Here is a 24,498-nt window from a genome sequence, read left to right as displayed (position 1 = left end):
GTAAAAAAGTGACAACTTACGGCTCTTTTCTCAGTTTGCTAAATGAATGACCTTTCTTGTTCCCTAATTCTCTTCCTAGAACCAACTTTAGGTTAGAATTCCAAGCTGGCTCTTTAATTCTCTGCTTAAAGCATTCCTTCATCTTTATGCTCAGGAAAACAAAGTGTGACAGAACTGGGAGGTAGAGATGCTGCTGGTGCTGTTGCAGGGCTCTAGTATCTCCTGGATGCTTGCTTGCTGGGAATGGGGCCCTTGCTCCTCATAGCAAGAGTGGCGTACTAGAGCTACTTGGGCCTCGATGGAGTCTTGGCTGTGTTCCAGGAGGTGATGGAGCAAAGATCCACCGAGGCTCCTCACCCTCCACCTTCTAGGCCTCTGCGAAGTCCCTTTGCTTGGCTACATTTAGTCTGCACCATCGCCTCTAGGCTCATTTGGGTACTTCCTTACACATCTCCTTAAAGTCAGTTTAGCTACACTCCTACCCTTGGTATCTGATCACTTTGGAAATCTAATTAGGTTCCACATCCTCCTCCATCATCCTCCAGAGAATGTTTGACCACCCTGGCCTGCCTTCGGCAAGAACCCCACTAGGCGGGTTTGGTAGAAGCACCCCTGATGTTTCTTCTTAGTATCACTATCTTCCATCTACCAGGGCCCACCCCAACTTCCTCCTTGGCTATAAATCAGTTTGTTCTGTCTTCAGAACTGAGACTGCTTCTATTCTGAGGCTTCTTTTCTTCTACTGTAATTGTCCTGAATAAATTTCTTTTTGCTGCTGTAAGTACTGTCCAGGTCTGGTTATTCTTTGACACTCTGTGAACCCACATTTCTCAACTAAGCTGATTAAACTACATAGAGTTCTAGTGCTGCCTGACACATTTACTTGGCACAGTACTCATCACATTTACTTGGTTCTTCAAAGCAAATCAAGTAACAAGAAATGTCGTCTGGTGGGTTTGTGTGCTTTGTGGCGGGCAATGTTCGCAAGCACCCTTCCTCCTTTCATCTACCAGGGCCCACCCCAACTTCCCAGGGGAGCAGAGCATCCTGGAAAGATGCCTGTGTGAGTCACAGCACTGCACCAAGGAGACTTTACCTTGCTAATATCTGCTTCATCTAGAAATGGCTACCTCACTTGGCCAGTCCACCACAAATGGCAAGAATTACTCAACTTTCAGCCATGGAGTTGAAATGCAAACCATCTCTATATGCTGACTCAGAAAATCTTTCTTCCTCTGATACCAGATGTCCTTGGGGCTTGATCATTTAATTGGCCATAGTTGAATATAAATGTGGACTTTCTGGATTGCAGTCTCCAAGTAAATACTTCATCAGCTTTGCTTTTTACTTCTTTAAAGCTCTGTTGTGTTCTCTAGCAAAAATCTCACGGAAAGCTGTAAGCTTGCTGCACTGTCTTTATAGACAATCTATGCTGAATGTCCCTGGCTTGCAAACCCTGCCATGCCTCATTATTCGGAGGCACACATTTGTGTATGTGCTTCTTAAACTCCCTTACATTCCAATAGTTGTGTAATGAGAGAGAAAAGAGAGTTAACATTAACCTAGCTCTATAGGTAATTACAGGATACAATAGCTTGGTGCAGCCCTCACAATCCTGTGCCTAGAAACACCTTCTATACAGTATTTTTTTATGCAAAGGCCTGCTCTTTTCATTGTGCATACAATGTGACTGCTGGTTTGACACTGCAGGCTACACTGGTTTTATGAAGGATTAAATGCCACCTGAGACATATTTATCCTAAATAAATCACAAACGGTAAACTGCAGCATGTCAGTGTCAACACCCTGGCCTGCAGCAGAAAGGTTAGCCATACAGGACTAAGCACAGTTAGGAATTAGCATCGAAGCCGCTGCCGCCGGGCTGATGCTAACGGGAGAAATGATCAAGAAATATTTCCACTGAAAAGCACTCCCCCCACCTTTTTTAAACATGTATGAGAAGCTTGGAGAGGGCCATCACTTTGTAAAGGTCACCTCTATCCTGATAACAAACGGGAGTTGATCCTGTCACTGTTTTCCAAAGACTGTTTAAGAAGGGCTGAATAGCCCTGCCATTTTTAGGAAACACGAGCTAGTCACACTCAGCTAATTATGAATCTCAGTGTCAAATCCGAAGTTTTGCTTCTTATATTTTTGGAGGGGTGGCTGTGGACAGGGAGGTAGCCCTAGGATGGGATCAACCCAAAGCAAAGAGAAGGTAGGAACTGAGTAAAAGGCCACTTCGTTTCCCTGTTGCCTCACAGAGGGACTCCCCCTTCCCCCAGGCTGGGAATTAAACCCACGGCCATAACATGGCAGGCAAGCACTTCACCTCTCAGCTGTAACCGCAGCCTTCAGGAAGAGATATTAAAGGGTACTCTACTGACACAAAGACAGGACCAGCTTCCTTTCCTCTCATGTCTGTTCTCCACATTTTCTAGGTTCTAAGCAAGATAGAGTATATTTATTGTTGCCAGAGTGTGCCTGGGCCATTTGCCAAGCATTCACAACACAGTATCAGGCTGCGGGAGACACCATCTGAGAGACAGCAGAGGAGAGGGAGCGGCCCTCGGGCAGGTGAGGCTCTCGCGAGTTCTCACTGCTGCACACTGGCTTCCGGCCACTCAGAGAAAAACACAGTCGTTATGTTTTAATGCGATCATTTTATTTCAAAGAAAACAAAACAGAACAAAAGCAACTTTTGCCTTTGAGGGAGGATTTTTTTTTTTTCTTACAATTTTGGAGAAGAAATAAGACCAATAGCATCAAGAAACAAATTAATGAAACATAAACTTGCATCCACCTCTTGAGTTAATCCACAACTCAGACAATGCTGGTCAAGGTGAGGGCTACAGGGTCTCCATTTCTGTTTGTTAATGATCAACATCAGCTTTTGCAAACTGACATAATTACAAATAAATCTGCAAAAATGATATCAATATGAACATTTATTATAAAAAGCAAAATATTGATATAAATAATACTTTCCAGAGTGTACATTTCATGTATAGACTTTGGATATGAAACTAAGTCAAAATTAGAAGCATCAGTTGTTTTAATCGAGTTATATTTTAACTGAATACAAACTTCAAGGCTTACTCAAAGCGTAGTAAGGTTTCTTTCATGTAGTACTGCAACCAGAGCAATGGGAACACCTAAAATGTTTGAAAAGAGGAAATTTACACATGAAATGAACTAACAGGCTTCCTTTGGTCTGGCAATGCCTTTATCCTAGAATTAAAAAAAAAAGAATGGGGTGGCCTGCTTGAGGATGCATCACAGTAGCTGCGCTTTGTGACCACACACACAAGGAAATGTTGACAGAGCTGCATGCTGGGCAGCTGGAGCTGAGAGGCGGAGGCGACAGGAGACATTTCTTAGCTACTTCCCACCTCAGGGCACCATCTTCTGATGACTGAAATGGGACAATATTTGTAGGAAAAAGCCAGGGAGAATTGCTTCTCCTCAGTGCAATGGTGGAACAGGGGGAAAGCCATGAGCAAAGGGACCAAACCGTGCCAGGCTCCATGGCACAGGGCCTGCCTGCCTTGGCCCTTCTGAGGGCCTGACTCTCGCTTGGCCAGCCCAGCTCTGGGCTTTCCATAAGTCATTTTGGCGACTGGTGTTACCCCACCAAAAGGGCATGTGTGGTCTGCCTGAAGTAATGTCCTCACTGTTTGAAGGTTTACACACTCAGGGAACACTTGCCAGCTCGAGGGCAATCTGCACACCTGCTCTATGCCCGTGGAGGCTATGCCTCATGCTTCTAGGAGCTCACTACTTTCTCTTTGGCTCTGAATCACGGTCGCTGCTGGGGTGCCTTCCTGGGTATAAATCACCATGCTCGTCAACTGTTCTGTGCCATTTGGGGCCACAGCCTCGGAGCTGAGCGCAGTTCCGGCTTGCAGGATCTCCTGAGAGTTGGTGGTCTCTATCACAGTGTGGGAGTACACGCCAGCCTCATCCTGCACCCCTGGGGGCAGTTCTGTCACAATGTAGTGAGTTGCACCCTCTGGGAAGCTGCTGCTAGACTCCCGGACCATAGCCTGGACCAGCTCCTCTGTCACAATGATCTGCGAGATTTCCCCCTCAGACTCTACGAGGTCCATGTGCTCAGCTGGCACCCGCAGGCTGTGGGCCTCGGCCTCCTGCATGATGAACTGCGAGGCCTCCCCAGCCACCATGTGGACAGTGCCCTCCTCGTTCAGGATGACCTGGGTGACGCCATCCTTGATCAGCTGGCCAGTTGTGGCAGTGTCACACACAGCAAACTGGAGGACTTCTTGGACCATCTTCTTGAAGGCCACCTGAGCCCGCTCCTGAGACGCGATGATGGCTGAGGGCCGGACAACCTGGGTCAGGACTTCCACTGCTGCTGGACTCTCCTGAGCATCTTGGAACACCTGGATTTCTGGGGCTTCGGGGTCAGGAGTCGTGTGCAGTGCCTCCTGACTGGGCAGCTGGATCAGCATGTCCTTGTGGTCAGGCCTGCCCTTTTCCTCGTGCCCAGCCCTACTTTCTGCCTCCCCCAGCTCAGTGACAGCACACAGCAATGCGTCTAAGGCTGAAGAGGCATCGGATGGAGGAACTCCACCCTCAGAGAGACTTAAAACCTCCTGTTTGGTCACCTGCTGTAGCACGGAGTCACCTGGATCAAGGGACTCATCCACACTGTGCCCTTCCACTGAGCCCCCAACGACGACCACCTGGGTGGCACCCTCTGCCAGCTGCTCAGGGAGAACGGGCCCGGGTACTATGCTGCCCACATGTGCCCCATTTTGACTTGTGGTGATGACCTGCCCGTCTTCTGTGATGTGTACCACCCTGGCCACCTGGCCGGCCATCGCCAGCGTCTGCAGTGTGGCTGCAGCTGTTTCTTCTACGGAGGCATCAAGGGCAAACTCTCCGTCATAGCCCTGGATGATGATGACCTGCTGGACCTGCTCGGGGGGCTCAGCCTGCCTCTTGCTGCTCCGAAGAGACTTTTCTTTGACTGGAGATTCCTCTGCCAGTGCAGCCGCAGTGAATGGGCTGTCTGTCTCCACGAAGGTGGCTCCTTGTCCCTTCAGACGGCACTCGTAGGACTTGGACACGATGCCTAGGAGAGACAGCGACCAGTTAGAGCTTGGAAAAAGACAGGTCTAAAAGAAAGACAGTTCTGCAGATACCTCAACAGAGACACTGTGACTCACTCTGCAAAAGCATTATGAGCACTGCAGACCAGAAGCATCACAGGGTCTGCACGCACATGTGGGCACTTACAGGTGTGTTACAGGTTCAAGAGTGCAAATACTTGTGTGTTTGAGATGCATTTTTCCAGACTCCTGGGTTAACTGTCCAAACAGAACTCTTAACAAGACTGTTTGCCTTTCTGGTTCCTGGGGGAGGCACGTGGTCAGCTCCCTCAGTCACCATCATCTGTAATAGTACACGCAGCAGCAGGTGCTAAGTACAGCTCAGCAAACAGCCAGCAGTAGGATGCTCTAATCCAAAGGAAAATCTTTTCTTAGTGTCTGAATATTACATACAGTATATTTGTTTAGTCAACAAAAAGAATGAAAGCTTCGCAGATTGAATTTTAAAAACCTGTTGTCAATAAACACAGTTACATGAGTTTAATGTTGCAAATATTTATTCAGTGTCTACCATGTGTCAAGCACTGAACCTAGGTGAGACGGCAGGCCTGCTGCAACTGCGGCAAGCCCCTGTGGGCTGGGAACACCTGGGTGTATGCAGCGGCACGGCCTGGCATTAGAAGACCTGGAGGGGGTTCTGCTGGTGCAGGCCTCAGCTCTGGGCGCCTGATGCAGAGCACATGTTCAGCAAGGCATGTCTGCTCAGTGGCTAGGACACTAGGGAAGGTGACAAGGGTAATCATACAGCGGCTACACACATAGGCTGTGGGGGCCGGGATATTCAGAGAAAGATCAAAGGAAGAACGTTCAATCCTGAATGGCTTGAGTCATACACAGAGGGCTGGGAGGTGGGAGGACAAAGAGGTCTGTGGCCCTGGGTGCGTGGTCAGTGACCACCTGAGAGTTCAGGCCTTTAGGAGATTGGGTAATTATCTCAGGTCAGGTTGCTCAAGGCTTTACAAGCCCTGTACTAAGGCATCTGGCTGTGGGTTGCAGAGAAAAGAAACCCGTGGAATGTTTTTAAGCATAAAAACTGTGTAACTGTAACAGAGGAAAGGTGCAAAATTTATCATCTTCCATGTCTGCCCCAAATTGCCTTTAGTGAAAACACTGACTCTTTATTGGGTGGGGGTTGAGACAGGGTCTCACCATATAGTTCAGGCTGGCCTCGAACTTGCAATGATGCTCCTGCCTCAGCCTCCTAAGTGCTGGGATTACAGGTGTGCTCCACCATGCCTGGCTCTGTGACTCTAGAAAATGGCATGCTAAGACCCTTGGGACACGGGTAGAGGTAATTAGGAGAGATGAATGTGCTGCTCTGTGACATGGAGAGGAGGGGGAAGAGGTGGAGGGTCAGGAGGAAGGAGGGGAGAAGGAGAATCCCACGACCTGGGGCCTTCGAGGCAGGGAAGGGCAGTGCAGGCCCCACCTGGCTGCCCACTAGTCGTGTTGTGTCCTTCCTATTTCATGGTTCACAGCTGGACACACACCCTGCCTACCCCAGGGTGAGGGTTGCAAAAGGCAAAGCTAGGCTGACCCGGGAGAAAGCTCCAAAGCCTTCTGTGCAAGCGTGGGCTGGGGCCTGGGCCGCCATCTGCACGGGGAAGAACAGCTGGCAGCAGCACAGGGTGGAGGGGAGGGAGGCTGGTGGTGAGGATGGGCTTGCGCACCTCTGCAGTGTTAGCTGAGCTGCTCTGTCCCTGACAGGGTAAGGCAGGACTGGGAACTGTAAAATTACTTTTCATAGAAAAGAGACTGAGTCTTTAATCAGAGCTCCTGTTTTCTTCTTTTTATCCTCATTTTTCTATCAGTTTTCTTTTTATCATTTCCTTCCTTCTAAAATAGGAATGACCTGTAAATGATCTATATTCAAAATTCTATATATAAACGCAACTGAATTTTTGAGATACTCCCAACTCTTTAATATGGATCAGATTTTTAACAGTGCACTTCTATCATTACCAATGGAAAGAAAAAGAACCAAGAATTGTTAAAGATTATTTGTTATTGGCATACTTTAGAGACAACAAGTTTGCTTACCAAAATGGAGTTGTTCTGCAAGAAAGAATTTCCTTCCCCAGCCAGAGAGGCCTGTGTTCTGGCAGGTACAACATCTCAGCTGGGAGGGCAGAAGCTGCTAATCATATTGACCAAGAGGCCACCCCTAGCCTTATGCCCAAACTGGAGGAGAGTGGTCCTGGAGTCAAAGGTACTAGTTAACTGTTAAGTATTAACATTTATTCTTTCTTGGAGAACTCTCCATGGTATGGATAATAGAAAGGCTACAGAACCATGGAAGTTTAAGTCAAGAAAAGAATGAGGGGTTAACTAGACCTGATCCATTCCTCAAATTCCCTTCTTTGCGTGCTCACTCAGCAAGCACTAACTCCACGAGGAGCAGGTGTCTGCCTGGGCTGGTGCACAGTGGGGCTGAGCCAGGGAGGAGAATCTGTCATATCTTAATGTTAACTAATCTTCCTGAAGAAGGGTCCAGAATATCCCCGAGTCAGTTACAGGAATGCCTAGCTAGGGTGTTCCTTGTTTTTTTCTCAGGTACACCCCTAGCAAAGGTAGAGATGAACTGGGTACCACTAAGTCAGCCTCCCAGTAAGCCGATGTGCTGAAGCAGGTGCGTACTGAAGAGGCACGGGGTAGGAGTAACAGGTCTGCAAATGCACTACTCATGCCCTGGGGTCTTACGTGGAGAGTCTGGAAGGCCTCACTGAGGGTGAGCCTCTGAACAGCTTTGCCTGGGAACCTGCTGGAAGTACAGAGCTCCTTCCTTGCCTCACCTTCCCTCTCCTCCCCCTTTACAAAAGAGAAACAGCCCTTCATTGACCTTTCCTAGACCTGTGCCTGGTCCCAGAGTTTGGAAGATAAGTGTGACATTAATGCAACTGGATCCTAGAAAGAAAGGCTTGAATTACTGTCTATGTTTTTACCTGATCTCATGTTATCTGCTAACTTTTAATCCTCCCGAAATTTTTCTCTTCTTCAAGAGGTCAGAATAGGGTTTGGTCTATAGGCAACAAAAGAAGGCCTGACATCAGTGAAATTCCAGAGCTGCCACATTCCTACTCCATTTACGACCAAGTTTGGGAGAGGACTGGTGTGGTCAGCCTCTGATCAATCTGCTACCCACCAGGAACTCTAGCTCTTTGTTTCCTGTGCTTGATGAGTTCTTCCCATGGTATATGTGCAATCTGTCCCCCTGTCCTTACTTTTCTTCCTGGAATGCAATATTCCACTTGCCTTCTTTAAACTCTGAACTTAATTTGTTTCTGTTCACTCTAATTTCAAGATCATTCTTAGTTTAATTCAAAAATTGGGTGAGGAGGGGGGAAGGGAAATAAGGATACAAAAAGAAGATAGTCTTCAAATCATTAATCACAGAAAAGGACATACTGTCATTACATTAAAAATTAGGAGCATTGGCACAGCTGGTGAAAAAAGAGCAAACATCCTATTCTTAGGCCATTGCCTAAAGAAAATACACACGGAAGTCTAAGCAATTGTGCTTAGATTTGGCAACTGGATAGAAAATCTCTGGAGTGCAGAATGATCCTCTGAATCCCTTGCAGCACTGATAATTATGCTATTCTGCACTACTTACTGAATTTATTTGAATCCGGAGGTGGGTTAAGCCACTTCCAGACCATTAAAGTAAACTACATGGGTAAATACTGCTGTCAGGAGGGGCTGCGATGAAGCTTAACAACACCAACGTCTTAACCTCCGGCAGCACAGGCCCAGCTAGTCCATCAGTTCATAAATGTGAGTGTAGGTCCATCTTTTGATTCAGCAATTTAATAACTTCGAGTGCTGTCAGTACTGCTTTGAAAAATAGCACCTATAAAATGTAACAGCCTCAATCAGATTGAAAAAGATTCACCCACTGAAGATTCTTCCATTTCAACCATAATGAATTAATGTGGAGCTACATAGAAGTTCAAGTGTCATTTAAACGAATGTGAATCTCCACTATAACTTTAAATTCCAACTGAGCTATGACCAAGAATTTACTGGGCACATCAACTTCAGTTTTTGAGCTCTCTCTAGTAAACATGAACTGTAAAGACCACCAATGCAAATGGCCAAACAGATATAGCATCTAGAAGACAGAACTACTGTACAGGTTTTGCTCTTAGCGGCTTAGCCACAGTTATAGCTCCAAAAGTACACAGATCTTTAACAGACCACGGATGCCCAACATAATATTTGTGCTGTACTTTATGGTTTTAAAAGACACTGTCAGATTTCAACATGCTAATAGCAGTTAATCAAATAGCATGCCTGAATTCCGTCCTTTTGGATCTATTTCTAATGAGGTAATATATAGTTTTGTACAGAAGGTGCAAATTGAGTTAAATGTAGTTTCGTGCCTGTTTATGAAATCCTGGCTTATTGCTCATTTGCTTCCACAGTACAAAGATATTACCCCCCCTTCTCATTGCTAAATGTACCAAATGTTTACAACTCAGTTGAAATAAAAAGGTTTGTTGGGGGTGTTTGAGGATCCATTTCAGGGATTTAGAATTAATTCACTTTTCCAGAATGCTATGATGAAGCTGTGGGCCCTTCTGTCAGTGAACAGTGCCAAAGGTGGAAAACACAACTCCGCTCTGCAGGAGGGGTGGCAAGGTGTGGAGACTGGTGCTCCCCAAAACTGTGCTCTGCCCCACTCCACCCTGCTGCACTTCAGGGAAGCCGAGAGAGGGCTGAGCACCTGACTCACTCCTTTAGTGGCATGCTATTCTTCCCTTACTGTCATCATTTCTTCCCACAGAATAAATACCTTATGCTTTGTTAAGCTTACATTTAATTAAAATGTACAGAATTTGTGCAGTAAACTCGAATGAAACAAATAAAACAAGGGCCCCCTCTCTTGAAGGCATACGTTGTGAATGAAAAATGTCATTACAGACTAAAAAATTTTGCAGTAAACAGGGCCTACAGAGAGAAGTTTCCCCTGTAATGACATCCATAAAATACACAAATGGCACTTTTAGTACCATCCTGAATATGGCATTTTCTGTGCTCTACACACAATCTAAATGGTTTGATCATAGAGCATAATACTCCATTGGGTTTATAGAACAATCAATGTTCCATAAAATGATGTATTTATCCAATAGTAGGCTCAGCAGTTACTGGTGTATGACATTGTAGGACACAAGCTTGGGCTCCTCGGCAGCACACATGCTGGCTGTAAAACTTATCTAACACCACTTCAACAACTTCATCTCATCTGTGGCAAGTAATTTGTGGAAGACTCAGCTTGGTTTAAAAAAAACTTGTAATAAAAATTCATAGAATTTTCAGGAGAATGAAAGCTGATGACAATAGAAAGGTCACATTGTGTCTGCACTAAAGGGGTCAAAGGTTGTTGGCAGTTCTAAAACCGAAAGTAGATTTCATGCATCGCGTAGCAGATAAAGATGGCATTAAAAAGATATGTCGTGGGGTGAAACGTCTGATGCCTGTGAAAGCCTGTGCTAATATCCTATGTAAACCGCTTTGTTGCTATGAGCCAGCATTTATTTTACATTTCTAAGCCTCTCGTGAACCAGTACTAAATGTTTATACATTGCTAGGTCACGTCTCAAATGCTCTGTGTAGTACAGATTTTATGTTTTGGGAGGGCCACTAAGCCTGAAAATGCTGGGTTGGTTCACTGTCATAATTAAAGCACCTTGAATACGAGGGAACCCAAAAAACAATACTTTTCATATAAAAACTGGGGACACATATGACATTGTGATTTTTAAGCCACATATAATTTTCCGACTTCAATTTTAAGATGTAATTTTAATAAGAATGTTAAGAAATCATACTTAATATCTCTTAAAGTGAAACAATATTAACAGATTATGCTAATAAATTAGAGCCATATTTTAATGTCACAAAAGCTTATAAGTTTCTCAAGTGAAAGCAGGAAAAATGACAAATTAAAATTCACTGAAATATAACCTTTTAGAAATCTCAAGCAGAGCATACATTTATTCTTACAATAGCAGTCACCAATAGTTTAGCCAGTCAAGTCGATGCTGATAATTGTTCTGTAATTTATTCATTTTATAGACAGTAACAACCCCTGGCATTAGGATGCCCCCATCCCACCTGCCTCAGAAGAAGCAACTGCTTTCTGAGCTGACACCAGTCCACGTCATGGGGCCTTCCCTGCCCTGGAGAACTGCCCACCTCACCCAGTATAGATGTCCTGAAGTTCCTACAGCAAAAACTCCAGCCAAATCATCTAGGGACTTGTCTGGGATCAAAGAAACAGCATTAATCTGGCGTAACAAACATGAGGGGGTCAGAGTTACCTCTTGTCCTTCTATCCCAACAACTACATGACAACTTCTTTGAGAACACAGCTTGGTTCATACCTCATGCCTCTCCACTACTTCAAGAGTTAGAAACACGTTCTAGACAGTGTTACAAAAATTTACATGGAAGTAAGTAGGCTATTTAAGATACAAAATTAAGAATTATTTTTAGCCTCTGACATGCTCATTAAACATGCCAGCTATAGCAGTAAGCTTTATTTCTAAGCATAGTTTTGGGCATTTTAAACCAAAGGTAAACCTAAACTGGCCTGTGCCGGCCCAAGCATATGTTAAATACATCATAATGATAATTAAAGGGCAGTTTGGTAAATATCTACTTAAACCACATATGCAAATATGAAGCTGAATGTTTTAGTATTACAGTGAAAGTCATTGCTAGGCTCTCAATTTCAATGGGAGGCTACTGTTTCACACGAAGAAAAAAAAAATATTCATGAAAAATGAACTTAAGACCACACCATTTCTGAGAAATTCTTTCATGTAAGTTCAAATTTTTCTCTGTGGGTATATGTTACTTGGTATTGTACCCAGGATCTTTATACTGAGGCAAATCCCAACCTTTTTTTATTTTTTTTAATTTTGAGACAGGATCTCACTGAGTTGCTAAGTTGCCTAGATGAGGCTCAAACTTGCAATCCTATTGCCTCAGTCTCCCAGAAAGCTGGGATTACAAGTGTGTGTCATCATGCCCAGCTTTCAATAAGACATAAAGTTTATTCCTTATTTTTTCTGGACAGCTTAGAATTCTTTTTGGGATCCCTGGTTGTTATCAGGATCCTGCTTTCTTAATTACTATCAGTGCTGCCCTTAACATTAGCAACAACAGAAAATATTCTATAAGTTCCCTGAAAAGAAATCTAAGATATCCAGGAAAAAAAAAAACCAAGAAATAAATTTTATGTCATGTAGGAGATATATAATCATCCAGGTTTCCAACTTTCCCAAGAATAGTCTCCATGGGCTTAGGTATTTCCATGGGCACTGAAGAGTGACAAAGAATAAAAGACAATATTTTACCTTTAAAGTCACAAACCCTAAGAAATTTTGTATTATATCAGAGCTTTAGGTATATATTATCATTTTCATGCATGAAGATCTGAAAGTAATGGGAGTTACGCACACAAATCTCACTCAGTGAGGTAAGGAGTGTCCTTTAAGGTTATCTTGACAGGCTTTGTGGGGCGAGGGAAGGGCAGTGGTTAACTGTTTCTCTGCCATGCAAAAGCATGAAAGCTACATCAGTAAGTCATTATGTACCAACATAACTTTGGACATTTGACTCATGGGATAGAAATAGTGTCATCGAGTTCCAAAGCAAGTGACGAAATGGCACTTTCAAGCTATACTATGAAGTGCTCTGATCTTGTCATTTACTCATGCAGAGCACTTCTTAAAAATAGCCAGTTAACTTACCAGCAGAATCCTCAAATGTCTGAAGTCCTAGGTGTCTGGAACAAACTAGGGTAGAGGTAGCAGAGGGACAGTCCATGCAGGTATCAGCACAGGGGGTGGCATTGCATTCTGCACATGTTTTGGTGCTGGGGTCAACCCTGACTACTGGGGTTAGGGACTGTCTTGGATGTTCTTGCTTCTCCTTCCAACGCAGCCTCACTGGGAGTGTCTGCTCTCATGCACCTTACTGTATCCATGTGAGTGGCAGCAGTGACAACAGGAGTGCTCTTCCCACTTTTCCACAGGGGAACCTAGAGTCTTGGAAATGAGCTGGGGAATGTCAGGCAATGGAGGATATCTTCCTGAAGACCTGCAAACTTTACTAGCTAGGCTGTTCCCATCCACTGATTATAAGGCTGCCACTGTTTGATTTAAAGACTTAACAAACTAGTACAGACATTTTTTTCTAACATTATGGAATCAGAAAATTAAGAAGCTCGATGACCTTTTCTTAAATGTCCTCTGACAGTCTAAAAACAACCAATACAGATAACACTGGGAGACAAGACCTATTTTTCAAAAGGTGTACACATTATACACACCTTAAAATTATGCAAATAAGAAGCCTAGCCAATGTCATTGGAGGGCACACCTCTGACAAGCAGATTTCAAAGGGCGAACAAGGCAGATTCAGCTTGTCTCCTTTTTGTTTTCCTGGCAAACCCTATGAAAAGATCACATTCACTTTTGTAGTCATGTTCATATTTCCTTTATATTATAGCATCTTCATCTTTCCCTAGGAAATGAGAACAAACAGACATTTGTCTTCATTGCAGACACTTTTGTATGAAGGTAAAAAGCAAACTGCTTCTCAATAACAGCACAGAGGCACCATTAAAATCAAATTTACAGTAAACAGAACCTACAGCTGGGGTAAAACACTAACTGTTAGTATTTTAATTATCCGCAAAGCTTTTGGAGGTTTAACATCTGCTCGTAGCCAAATGACAGCAGCTGCTTGTGTACACTTAAAGCAATGCGGATTTCTTCTCTACATCTTAAAATGAATCATATGTTCTGGGCACATGGCTTTTCCTGAGCTGACTGTGTTAGAGGAGGACCCTAAATGTCTTGTGGTTGACAGCCTAGCTAGGCTGACTACAAGCAAAAATCCTTGAGTCTGTGAAGTGAAGACATTAGAGCTCATGCTAGAGGCTAGCATTGGCCCAAGTATGGCCAACAGTGCCATCAAAGTGCTGGCATGCAGTGGGGGCGTTGGTCACTGCACTCTATAGTGACATCCAGGACAGGCACCATGGCACGAAGCAAGGAGATGAAGCATGGTCTATGAGACTGAGCAAACAGTGGGCCTGGGTCCCTCCTGACATCTACACAGGAGACTCGGAGAGCAGCTCAGTGCGGTGCTTGGTCTCAGGTAGAGTCCGTGCTTGGTCTCAGGTAGAGTCCATGCTAGGGCCAGGGCTGGGCAGAGGTAAGGCCAAGACAGGGTGGAAAACCTAACCTGCCATGGTCAAGGTGGAAAACCTAACGTTTTCTTTTAACCAGTGGATAATGCAATCTTTCCTTGAACATTTCCCTAAACATGTACACTAAATTCCTATTTAAAACTGTAGAATATCTGTGGGAAAGTGTATGCCTGGGGTAATAAAGCTTAAATTGACTTTAAGTAGTCAACGGAAGGACAAATTATGAAGCTTGGACCCTTGTTTTGAAATGAGCGGAACGAATAAAAACTAACTTACAAATTCAAATGCTGAGTAAATGCCAGTGCTTGAAGCCTGAGGTTTATGTTTATGCAACACAGCAAATGTGTGCCAGCAGTTTTCCCTCCACACACCTGGCCTTTTTTCCCCCCAGCACTGGGAACTGAATACCAGGCCTTCCCACTGGGCTATACTACCTGCATTTTGAGGGACAATAAGAGTGAGAGGGAAATCCTTAGAAAGCACAAGAGAAAACCTGAGTGAATACCAACCTCAGGCCTGAGAGGTTCCTATTCCACCTGGCCTTTGTGTGCTTGTCTACAATCGCATCGGACATTAGTCATGCACCTGCACACAGTGGGTACAGCTGCCCTTAAGGGCATGTGAGGTGTCAGGAGGTAAAAGTTCTATACCATTTTGTCACAGTAGCTATACTTAGAATCCCTCCGGCAAGTTTCCACAGTATGCATGTATTTTAAATAGGGTAAAAAGGCCAAATGATGCAGTCATGAGTCATGAAGTAGCTAGGGCTATGTACAGGGCCACACATATGAGTCCACTGTGCTGTAGAAGCATGTAAACTTCAAAGTATTTTCTTAAAATCATTATTAGTTCCTTATAGAATTCAAAGGTTTTATCAAACAGGCAATACTACTTTGCCTTTTCAGTAAGAAAGTGTTTATAAGGAGTAGCATCGTGCTCTCAGACTGGCAGGCATACGTGACCACTAGCATGTGGTGTCAGGTGTGGATGTTTCATCCCACATGATGCACACATAAGGAACGGAGAACAAACCTGTGCACAGGGTGTCAAGAGACAAATACCGTAAGGGACATGTCCCACCTGCCACCTGAAGATGTTCTGTATGGAGAATGGTGACTGAGACTTGTTGGAAATTTAAACCATCCCTTGTGATCAAAACTTAGGAACTCACAAGAAACATGGTTATATTGAGCAAGTAATGTCCACGGCCCATATGATGCCCAGTCAGTTGCACATGGAAATAATCTTCAACAAGGTTAGGAGAAGAAGATCTCAAAATATACTCTATATGGACCTCTGCTAGAGTCCCCAGGCCCACAAAATAAAAAGTAGTCTCAACACAGTAGGGAGCTTTAGGGACACAGGGGTGCAAAGCAGGCTTGCAAGCCCTCATAAAGAAAGTGGGCTTTGCCCTGCCACTCTTCACTTCCTGTGTGCAGGCTGCCAACTGCCTCACGTCAGCATTTCAAAGAGGCAAGGCCAATGTAGGGTACACAACACAGTATGTAAGACCACCTGATACTTCATTGTCCTGTACTAGAACCCACTGTGTGCACAGATGTTTATATCAGCTTGGGTGAGCTGGGACTCGGGGAACTGGGGCACATGCTGCCCTTCCGCCTACTGCCATGACTGTGAGTAACAAAGTCCTTTGTCCCTCGCCTAGGAGTCTCTTGTGTTATGTTGGCACCCATGAACTGTGGAAGGGTAATTTGTTAGTTTGCAAGCAGGCAAACACTGAGATATTTCATAGTTCCAGATAGTTGCCTGAATTCCTTAAATTTTGCTGTCTTAATCTATAAATAGAAGTAGTATTACTTATCTTCCTGTAAGAGCAAATGGGACAGTCCATAAATACTCAGCAATGTGCCTGACACACTAGTAACGGCTCAGTAAATGTTAGGCTTCATCTCTGTACTTTAAGTATAGTGTCATATAGTTTTGTTTTTGTCACGTGAATATGGTTCATAATACAACTGATATTTGCGGTTATGGAACATATTGTATATATAATAAATGTAAACGAACAGTTTCAAAATATTGCTTAAAGTAGGACAGCAAGAAAAGGACTTCACAGTCTTTGTAGCCTGAATGGTCAACACAGTAGCATGGCTGCATCAATACAAGTACAGGACAGTATGACAACATACTAGTAGGATGTACTTAGGGTGACATGGATAGTTTCTAGCTCCACATTCTAAGAGAAACACAAATAGGCATGAATACACAGAAGAGAAAACTAATTTGGACTTGAATAAAGAATGGGTCACATCTTCAAGTACTTAAAGGAGTAGTAGACTAGATTCATTACTCTAGAGGCAAAATTGGGATCAGCAGATCAGGAAAATTGGGATCCCAATAAGTTATAGGGAAGTGAACTTTGCCTCCATCACACTGATCCACAAAATGAAGCACAATACTTAGTAGCTAAGTCTCCTATTAGAAAAGAGTGGATGCCCAGTTTTTTTGAGAGAACTCAACCTGGGGACTCGAGGGTCCCATGAACACTGGACTCCAATTACAGATCCATGGAAGCAGGAAGCAGAGACTTGGCTAATGGTTCATGAGCTTGTGAAGAAAGATAATCTGAGGACTGACACATTTTTGGGAACCTAACAGACAACTTTTTTGCTATGGTAAATTATGCCAGAGCAAAAGCCAGGATGCTTGTCATTGGGTGGCTCCTCCTCACTCCATCTCAGCTTTAGGTTCCAGACTACACAGTTCTTGGGTAGCACTCAAGTTTCCTCAGAAACAAACTAAATGTGAAATTTCTGTGGAGTACCAGCCATTTGAGTCTTCCCAGGGCATTGTGTGGAGCACCCTTCTCAGAACTTTTTTGGTGAGTAACTACAAAATATACTACCTGACAGTGAGGGCTTAGTGAGCAAAACCCAAAGAGAATTTAACTGGCTGCAGTTGGAAGTTACTTGGAAGTGCAATAAAGATGACTGGGAGGAGGCACTATTCTTGTCTCACAGGAGCAGACTGAAAGCAACCTTGCCTTCCCCAGGCAATGACTAGGGGAATGCTAGGCCATTCCTCCCGGCAGGGAACTTCTTGCCAGGTACTTTGGTACTGCAGGCTGCTCAATCCTTCTTTCTCCCTCCTAGGTGCAGACCTGTTCAGGGAGAGGATGTCTCTTCCTTTAGTGTCTACTTTTTGGAGGATATGAGCTGGCCCAGGTGGTAGTGAGTGTTCTGTGACTATGCCCGAGGTATAGGTGAGGAGACACCTTCTGAATGGGAGATAGGCATATGGTCCTGGTCACGAGATGATGGCCCAATTGCTGCCTGAATGAAAGTCTCAATGGAAGAAAAGGGTGTTTTGATGTCACAGTCCAGGCCTTTGAGAGATCTGCTTCAATAATGCCTACCTAAAGAGAAAAAGTGTCTGGATACACCAAGTGGCAGTCACTCCCATGCAGAAGATACTAAACGACTGAAGGTCATAATGGGTTCTCAAAGATGAAGAAGGGGTGGGTCCAGATAGCGCCTTCATAGCTTATGAGGGGCCTGGATCTCCATTTTGGAAGAGCAGATTGCTGCTGTGATGCCAGAGCTGCTGGGACACTTGGAGGGCAGCTGAAGTGGATGTGCAACAAAAGGTGAAGGTCTGGCTTTGGAAAACAAGATAGCCTGGACTATTGAACTGGGACACCTCTGATGATTTGGTTCTTGGAAACTCTGAATCCTCAGAGTTTGCAAAAGGTCTCTTCCTCCTTAGATTTGCTATGCTAAAGGACAGAGTCTCATCAAGAGTATACCTGGTGCCTCCCTTAGGAGATGCCCCACCTCCTTTCCTGGCTAACCTTGGTCAGGATAACTGATATTAAAGCCCAGAAAAACCAGCTGAGGATGTGTGTGATGAGGGAGCAGTCACTGCAGCAGCTATAATCAGCTAGTGTGTACTGACAGGATCCAGGCTAGAATTTCTGAGATGGGACTTTGAAGTTTGATTAATGGGGCCAACTGTTAGAATGGAAGAACAGGAATTTATGGTACTTTCTTGGGACACCAGTCTTGATACCCTAGGCAAGGATCTAGAAGATGGAACAAACTTTCTCCTGGAGTTGCTCCCAGAAGCTTGGGGAGAGGGATGCCCGAGGTACCCTGGAGATAGAAGACAAAAAATGAAAAAGCAGATGGGAATAGAAGAGTGTGATGGATATATTTTGGGAGGTCAAAATAACCATCAGAGGATTATGTTCCATGAAGGGACCAAGAGGACACAACATTCAGAGAGGCCACCAAGAGTACACTGGGCTGACAGTTCAGAGGTGGCCTCTTTTGGAGGCCAAGGTCAGTGGTAGCAGAGATGCCTTGCTAATGTCCATGGGGATGATAAGCCCTGAGGCACAAAGGCTGGGCAGTACAATTGTCTTAGCTATCGTGTGTGTGTGTGTGTGTGTGTGTGTGTGTGTGTGTGTGTGTACATATATCCCTTCTTTCTTTTTTTCCCTTATGGCAGTTGTTCTTTCCTACTAAGCAGTTTCCTTCCCTTTCACAATATCTATTGTACCTTTCAGTTTTATTTACTCTTTCAGGTTCTTACAGTAGGGATACAATACAGTATTTACATATGCGAAACCCCCATTATTCTAAGTAGATGTTGAACCAAGCAAGCTTTGTGGCTTGGCTGAAAGATCTCATCCTGAGGGGAAAGATGGGAAAGAAGAGTGAAGCAGTAGGTAGGAGTTGTGAGGTCATGCAGTGTTCAGGGGTCTGGACTTGAGTATTTCACAGGGACAAGACATGCTAAAGAAATTTAAGCAAGGAAATGAAACAGTCAAATGTGTATTACTGGGAGAAAACTGGTAGGAATACAGAAATTGCTTCTAGTGATGGCTGACATATAGGGATTCTGATTGGAGGCTCCTGTAGCAATGAAGGTAGAAGAGAATAAATACATGAAGACAAGAGGAGGCAGTTTCAATGAGGACAGAAAATGTTGAGGATCCAAAACATGTTTAAGAGGTATAATCAAGAGGACCTGAAGAAAGACTTCTATCAACAGATATGGGGAAGCAGAGACATTAAGGAAAATGGAGTTTAGCTATTTCCATGAGTCCTTCAAGCTAAGTCATTCCCTCAAGCTCATATTACCTACTTAGTATTTTGTTCATTCTTGGTTTAGTTCTGTATCCTCTTATAGAATATACATTCTGCATGACTGTTCTGCATAACTCCAGACACTTAGCAAAATGTGTGGCACATACCATTTTCATATTTAGTAGAGTAGATGATGGAATGGGAGCACCTACCTCAAACAGGGAAAGGAAGGACAGTTACTATGCAATGGAGGGCAGCAAGGAGGGTAACATGGTAACCATGGTCTAGGCCATGGATAGTTCCCATGTATGAGCAAACCAAACTTCTTTTTTTTTGGTTTTTCTCCGGTACCAGGAACCGAACTCACAACCTTGCACTTGAGCAAACCAAACTTCTATCTACCTTTGTGGGATGGGAATCAAATGGGAAGAGATGGTGACTGGGATAATGGAAAAGAAGAAGAAGAAGGGAGGTGGAAGGGAAGAGAAAGGAATGCAGATACAGCGAAGAGGTGAATGGTATGGTTTCTATCTGGATGTCCCACTAAAATCCCGTGCAACCATCGGCGTGGGTTTTTTGGAAGTGGCTGAATCTAGAATTTGTGATTGGTTCATTGTTTAGTGCTGGAATTGGGGGTGTAAGTGCTACACCTGCCCTAGAGAGGAAAAGAGGCTTGCTCTGCCCTTTTGCTCTTGTTGCTTTTGCTGTCTTCCACCACCAGGAGCTGTTGCCTCACTGCTATGTGCCACCCTGCCTTGGAGCCAGCTGAGTATGGACTGAAACCTCCACAAACTGTGAGCTAAATAAACCTTTCCTTCCTTAATTTTCAGTGTCAGGTATTTTGTCTCAGCAATGAGAAAAAAGTAACCGAGACAGTGAAATACATATGGGCTGAAGATTCTGGTGTAAGGAGGAGGCTGAAGGCATTCATAACACAGGAATAGTGCTTAGCTTCTCTCTGACTGCTTTAGACACTATATCTTAAGCAAAATATTTCCTTTTTTCAGTTCATATTTCCTGTGTTCCTCCTTTTCTCTCTTAACTACTGCAGTGATAATATTTTAAGGATGGATATTAAGCCAACAAAGTATTCTTTAACAGGTGTTTTCAGATCCTTCTGAGATTTACTGAAGTGTTTTATAGGAATTCAGGTCAATAAAGACAGCAAGGTACTTTTAATTTTTATTTCAAGAAAATCAATCAAATATTTAAACACTTTCTTGTAATGATGAAGGGCTTGAGATTCTCTAAGATCTACTCTATAAGCCTAAACAGTGGCTATTTAGGATGTGTCCACCTATGCGGTTTTCACAGCTAATGCTGCCCTGGTGGTTTTACTTGTGACAGGCTTTTAATGTGTATTCCTTCTCAGTGACATACATTTAAATTACACCCACAGTGGTCTCCTGTTTAGTGATTAGGAGAAGAGATCAACAGCAAATTGTAAATAAAGGAAAATACTACCTTGATAGTAACTCTACAAATCTGCCTCAAACTTACTTTCAGAAGGTCCTTCAGTTTTATTCACCTGATCAAGATTCTCATATAGCACAGAAAGATATCTCTAACACCTTAACAAAGAATGCAAAAAGTGGACATACTACATCTATATCTCTTCAATATAGTACCCAAGAGAAAAACCATAGCCAATGTTATTTTCTAATTTTTCAGGAATAATGACTGTATATAAGCAAGAATGCTATTTGCAAATAAGTGCTTGCAGATATCAAGCTCAAATGTCTTGTCTTTTCAAAACAAAACATTTTAAACATAATTATTAAAACTTATGAAAATAATCCAGTTGATTTTTTTTTTTAAAGGCACAAAATGTCAAGGACTCTAATCATCCATTAGCGAGAGCAGCTTTCATGTTAGTATCAAGCTGAAGGTTAGATTCCTGTGGGAGAACCAGGAAGAGGTCTCTAGTCACTTATTGTTGCCACTGTGCTTTGGGCAAGAGGCAGGCTGAGATTGGTTGGAAACTGCATGTTTGGCTGTTTCCAGAATACAGTCCAAACTAACTGAGGGGTGAGGTTATAGGCAGTGTGTAGAAGTCTGAGAGAAAATAACAAGGCTGAGTAAGAAAGATGCAGGAGACACTGTCAACTGAAGAGTTAGGGTCAGTCAAGAAGACTGGAAAGTCAAGACCAGGAAAGAAGGTGATCACTTGTGTCAAATGAGAAAGAGACACCATGAGGATGGAAGCTAGCACTACTCCCAACCCCAGGTTGTTATATTTTAAGGAAGTCCATAAAATGTATCATTCAAGCAAGAATGCTGTCAAAAGCCCAGAGGACAAAGACTATACAGATCACAAAAGAGGAGCTCAGACTTGCGCTACTGGGGATAAGCCAGGATGGGTGGAGGTTAGCTCCAATGCTGTTGTGGCCAATTCGGCCCTGAGCACACAGTTAATGAGTCATGACGTCCACATATATCACATTCTAAATAAAATTAGAAGATAAGGTGATCTGATCAGTGGCTTTGTTAAGATAAAGAAAGGCATGTGAAATTTATAGTGATATTCACTAAATTATGGAAATGTGTATGTATACCTTCACTTCTGTTCACTATTATAAATGCCATTGAGTATTTTTCCGAATAAAAATATCTGTGCTTTCTTGGAGTAAAAAGACAATCAGAATGACAGTATTGAATTAATTTCTCATTTGCTGGCTGCAAGGAACTCAAAGCAGAATTGCCAAAGGGCAAAACAGAGAGACTGACACTGTACATTTCAGCTTTTATATATGTCCATTTGATTACTGTACTTCTACATTTGCATTATCTTGGTGATCTAACAGTTGTCATCTTACTTAATTTACAGAGTACCGTGATATCCATTCGTAGGAATGAGGCTTTGGAAAATTTACTAAAATATCTGAAATTCTTAATAGAAATCCCAAGAAGTTCAACAGATAAATTATATACAGAAAATGAATGAAAAAATACTTCCAGGAGAGCCTCCATTACAGAAACTTGCCTTCCAAAGATGCTACATAAGGGAAGGATGCCAGAGTTGCCTATAACCAAAGCCTTAGAGGCAGAGACCTAGCTCTCAGGGGCCCCAGCCTCCATCCTTCACTTAAAAATACTGCTTTTCTGTGTTCTGAGTAACTTCTCTTTTCTATGCCTCCCTTTCACCACTTAACACCTACTGGCTAGAACAATGCTATTGGATTTTTCTGTTCATATTCTGACATAGTTCTGCTCGTAATTAAACCACCACAACTGAACCCATAGTTTCCCCAATACAATCCCAAATCAGTACTTACAACTGTAACTTGGCCCAACTTACTGGGCTTAGTTCTTTCTAAAGATATGCTTTTATTATTCAATATCTGTTTTTATTGTCCAACTTTCTTTTTTTCTTTTTTTGGTTTTTCTCCGGTACGGGGAACTGAACTCACAACCTTGCACTTGTAAGGCAGGCGCTTTGCCGCTGAGCTAAATCCCCAGCCCTGTCCAACTTTCTAAATTTATATGTTGAAATCAGGATCCTAGATATTCTAACACATGCATTCAACATTAGCTTGGATTTTGGGCACAGTTTTATTAATGAGGAAGGACTCACTCTTTTTTGTCAGGATAGTTTTCAATCTAAGGAGAAATCTCCATGAATGTAACAATTTATTTGACCCAAACTCCACTTGTACACATGAAGGAGTGAGGCCGGGGACATTTGGGAGGCAAACATCAAATGCTGATAAGAGATGTTTTAGCTGAAACCTTTACAGAAATTGCCTATCTGGAGACAAAGGTTTTTAAATACTCTTAAGAGGGGAAAAAACAAAACCAAACTAAGATGGGAAGAAATTCACACAATTTCTTTGCACTGGTGTTCAAAGGGGCCAAGTCAAGGAAGATGTTGCTGTTCTGGAAATACAGGTTCTGAAATCTGGCTACTTGGTTCCCCAGAATTAGGGTCCTCTATGTATAGTTTTATAGAATTTTGTGGTTCCAAGTTAATGCTGATACCCACAGGGATTGGCTTAGCAATCTGTCTGATCCTTGGTTAGTTTACAGAACACATTACATATTTGCTGGTTCCATGCTACCACTCTAAAATTTCTATTACATTATGAAGATATAGATTCTCTTGCATTTCTAATGTACTTCCACCTGTGTGATACAGCAGGTGATTGTATTACTTAGATCCAGAAATTCATGGGCTGATTGTTGCATTACAGCTCAGATGGATTTACAGTTACCATATTTGGCTCAGTGTGATTTCAAATTAAGAATCACTTCTGAGTATTTGAACAGAAATTCAGAAACATTAAAAGAAGCCATGTTTAAGCTGGTTGGTTTATCATATGCACATATAGCATATAAAGATGGGCAATACCCATTCAGAAAGATACTGAAAACTGACATCAATATAATAAAATAACAGGTTTATAGATTCTGGAACTCACACAAGCAGTAGATTTGTTCCCTTTGCTTAAAAGCACACTTGTCTACCCTACACCAGTTCATATTTGATCTGCAATACAAAACAAAGCCCTTTGGTCTTTCAGCACAAAACCTTGTAAGATTACTCAACATTCTCAACATTAAAGTTTCCATTTTTAAAAGGATCAGGGTGTAGGGGTGACAAGTATTATAATGGAGAACAAACAGTGCAGCAAAGAAAGCGGCAGATCAGTGGATGCCCCCAGACTCTGGCATTCATGAAACAGCACATGAATAGCACTATGGAGAACAAAAGACTATGATGATAAAATTGGGTGCTTTTGTCTTACAAGCTGGCACAGATGGGCCTGGCATGCTTCATGTTTCACTTTCAGGAAACTTCAGCCACATTTCCAGGGCAACGTTTCCAGTGTCTGCAGGCAAAGGGCCGTCGTGCTGGAGGCCAATGACCTGCCAGTTTTGGCGAATGCCCCAACTTATGCCAGAAAGGGGAACTTAAACACTGAGATAAGTTGGTGCTTACAGTCTTTCATAAACAATGTAAATTAAATGATTTAGTGATCAATGTGCATATTAATTAAAATGAGCAACTTCTGCTTCCAGTTAGACAGATCTACTTTAAAACTTTCTGTTGAGATGATTATATCTCTACATTTCATATACATAC

The 24,498-nt window shown here is 43.1% G+C and overlaps 1 protein-coding gene across 1 annotated transcript in view; it reads right to left on the bottom strand.

Annotated features, from left to right (window-relative positions):
* Positions 1-2,714: 2,714 nt before the first annotated feature.
* Znf407 (zinc finger protein 407) overlaps positions 2,715-24,498 on the bottom strand; it is a 471,237-nt gene continuing 449,453 nt past the window's right edge. The window contains exon 9 of the mRNA XM_005373080.2: positions 2,715-5,098. Coding sequence (XP_005373137.1) covers positions 3,759-5,098 — 1,340 coding nt within the window. The 3' untranslated portion in view covers positions 2,715-3,758. The remainder of the gene's footprint in view (positions 5,099-24,498) is intronic.

Source organism: Chinchilla lanigera, unplaced genomic scaffold (assembly GCF_000276665.1).
Source record: "Chinchilla lanigera isolate Chin_1 unplaced genomic scaffold, ChiLan1.0 scaffold00001, whole genome shotgun sequence".
NCBI lineage: Eukaryota > Metazoa > Chordata > Mammalia > Rodentia > Chinchillidae > Chinchilla > Chinchilla lanigera.
This window is presented reverse-complemented; position numbering and strand designations above follow the sequence as displayed.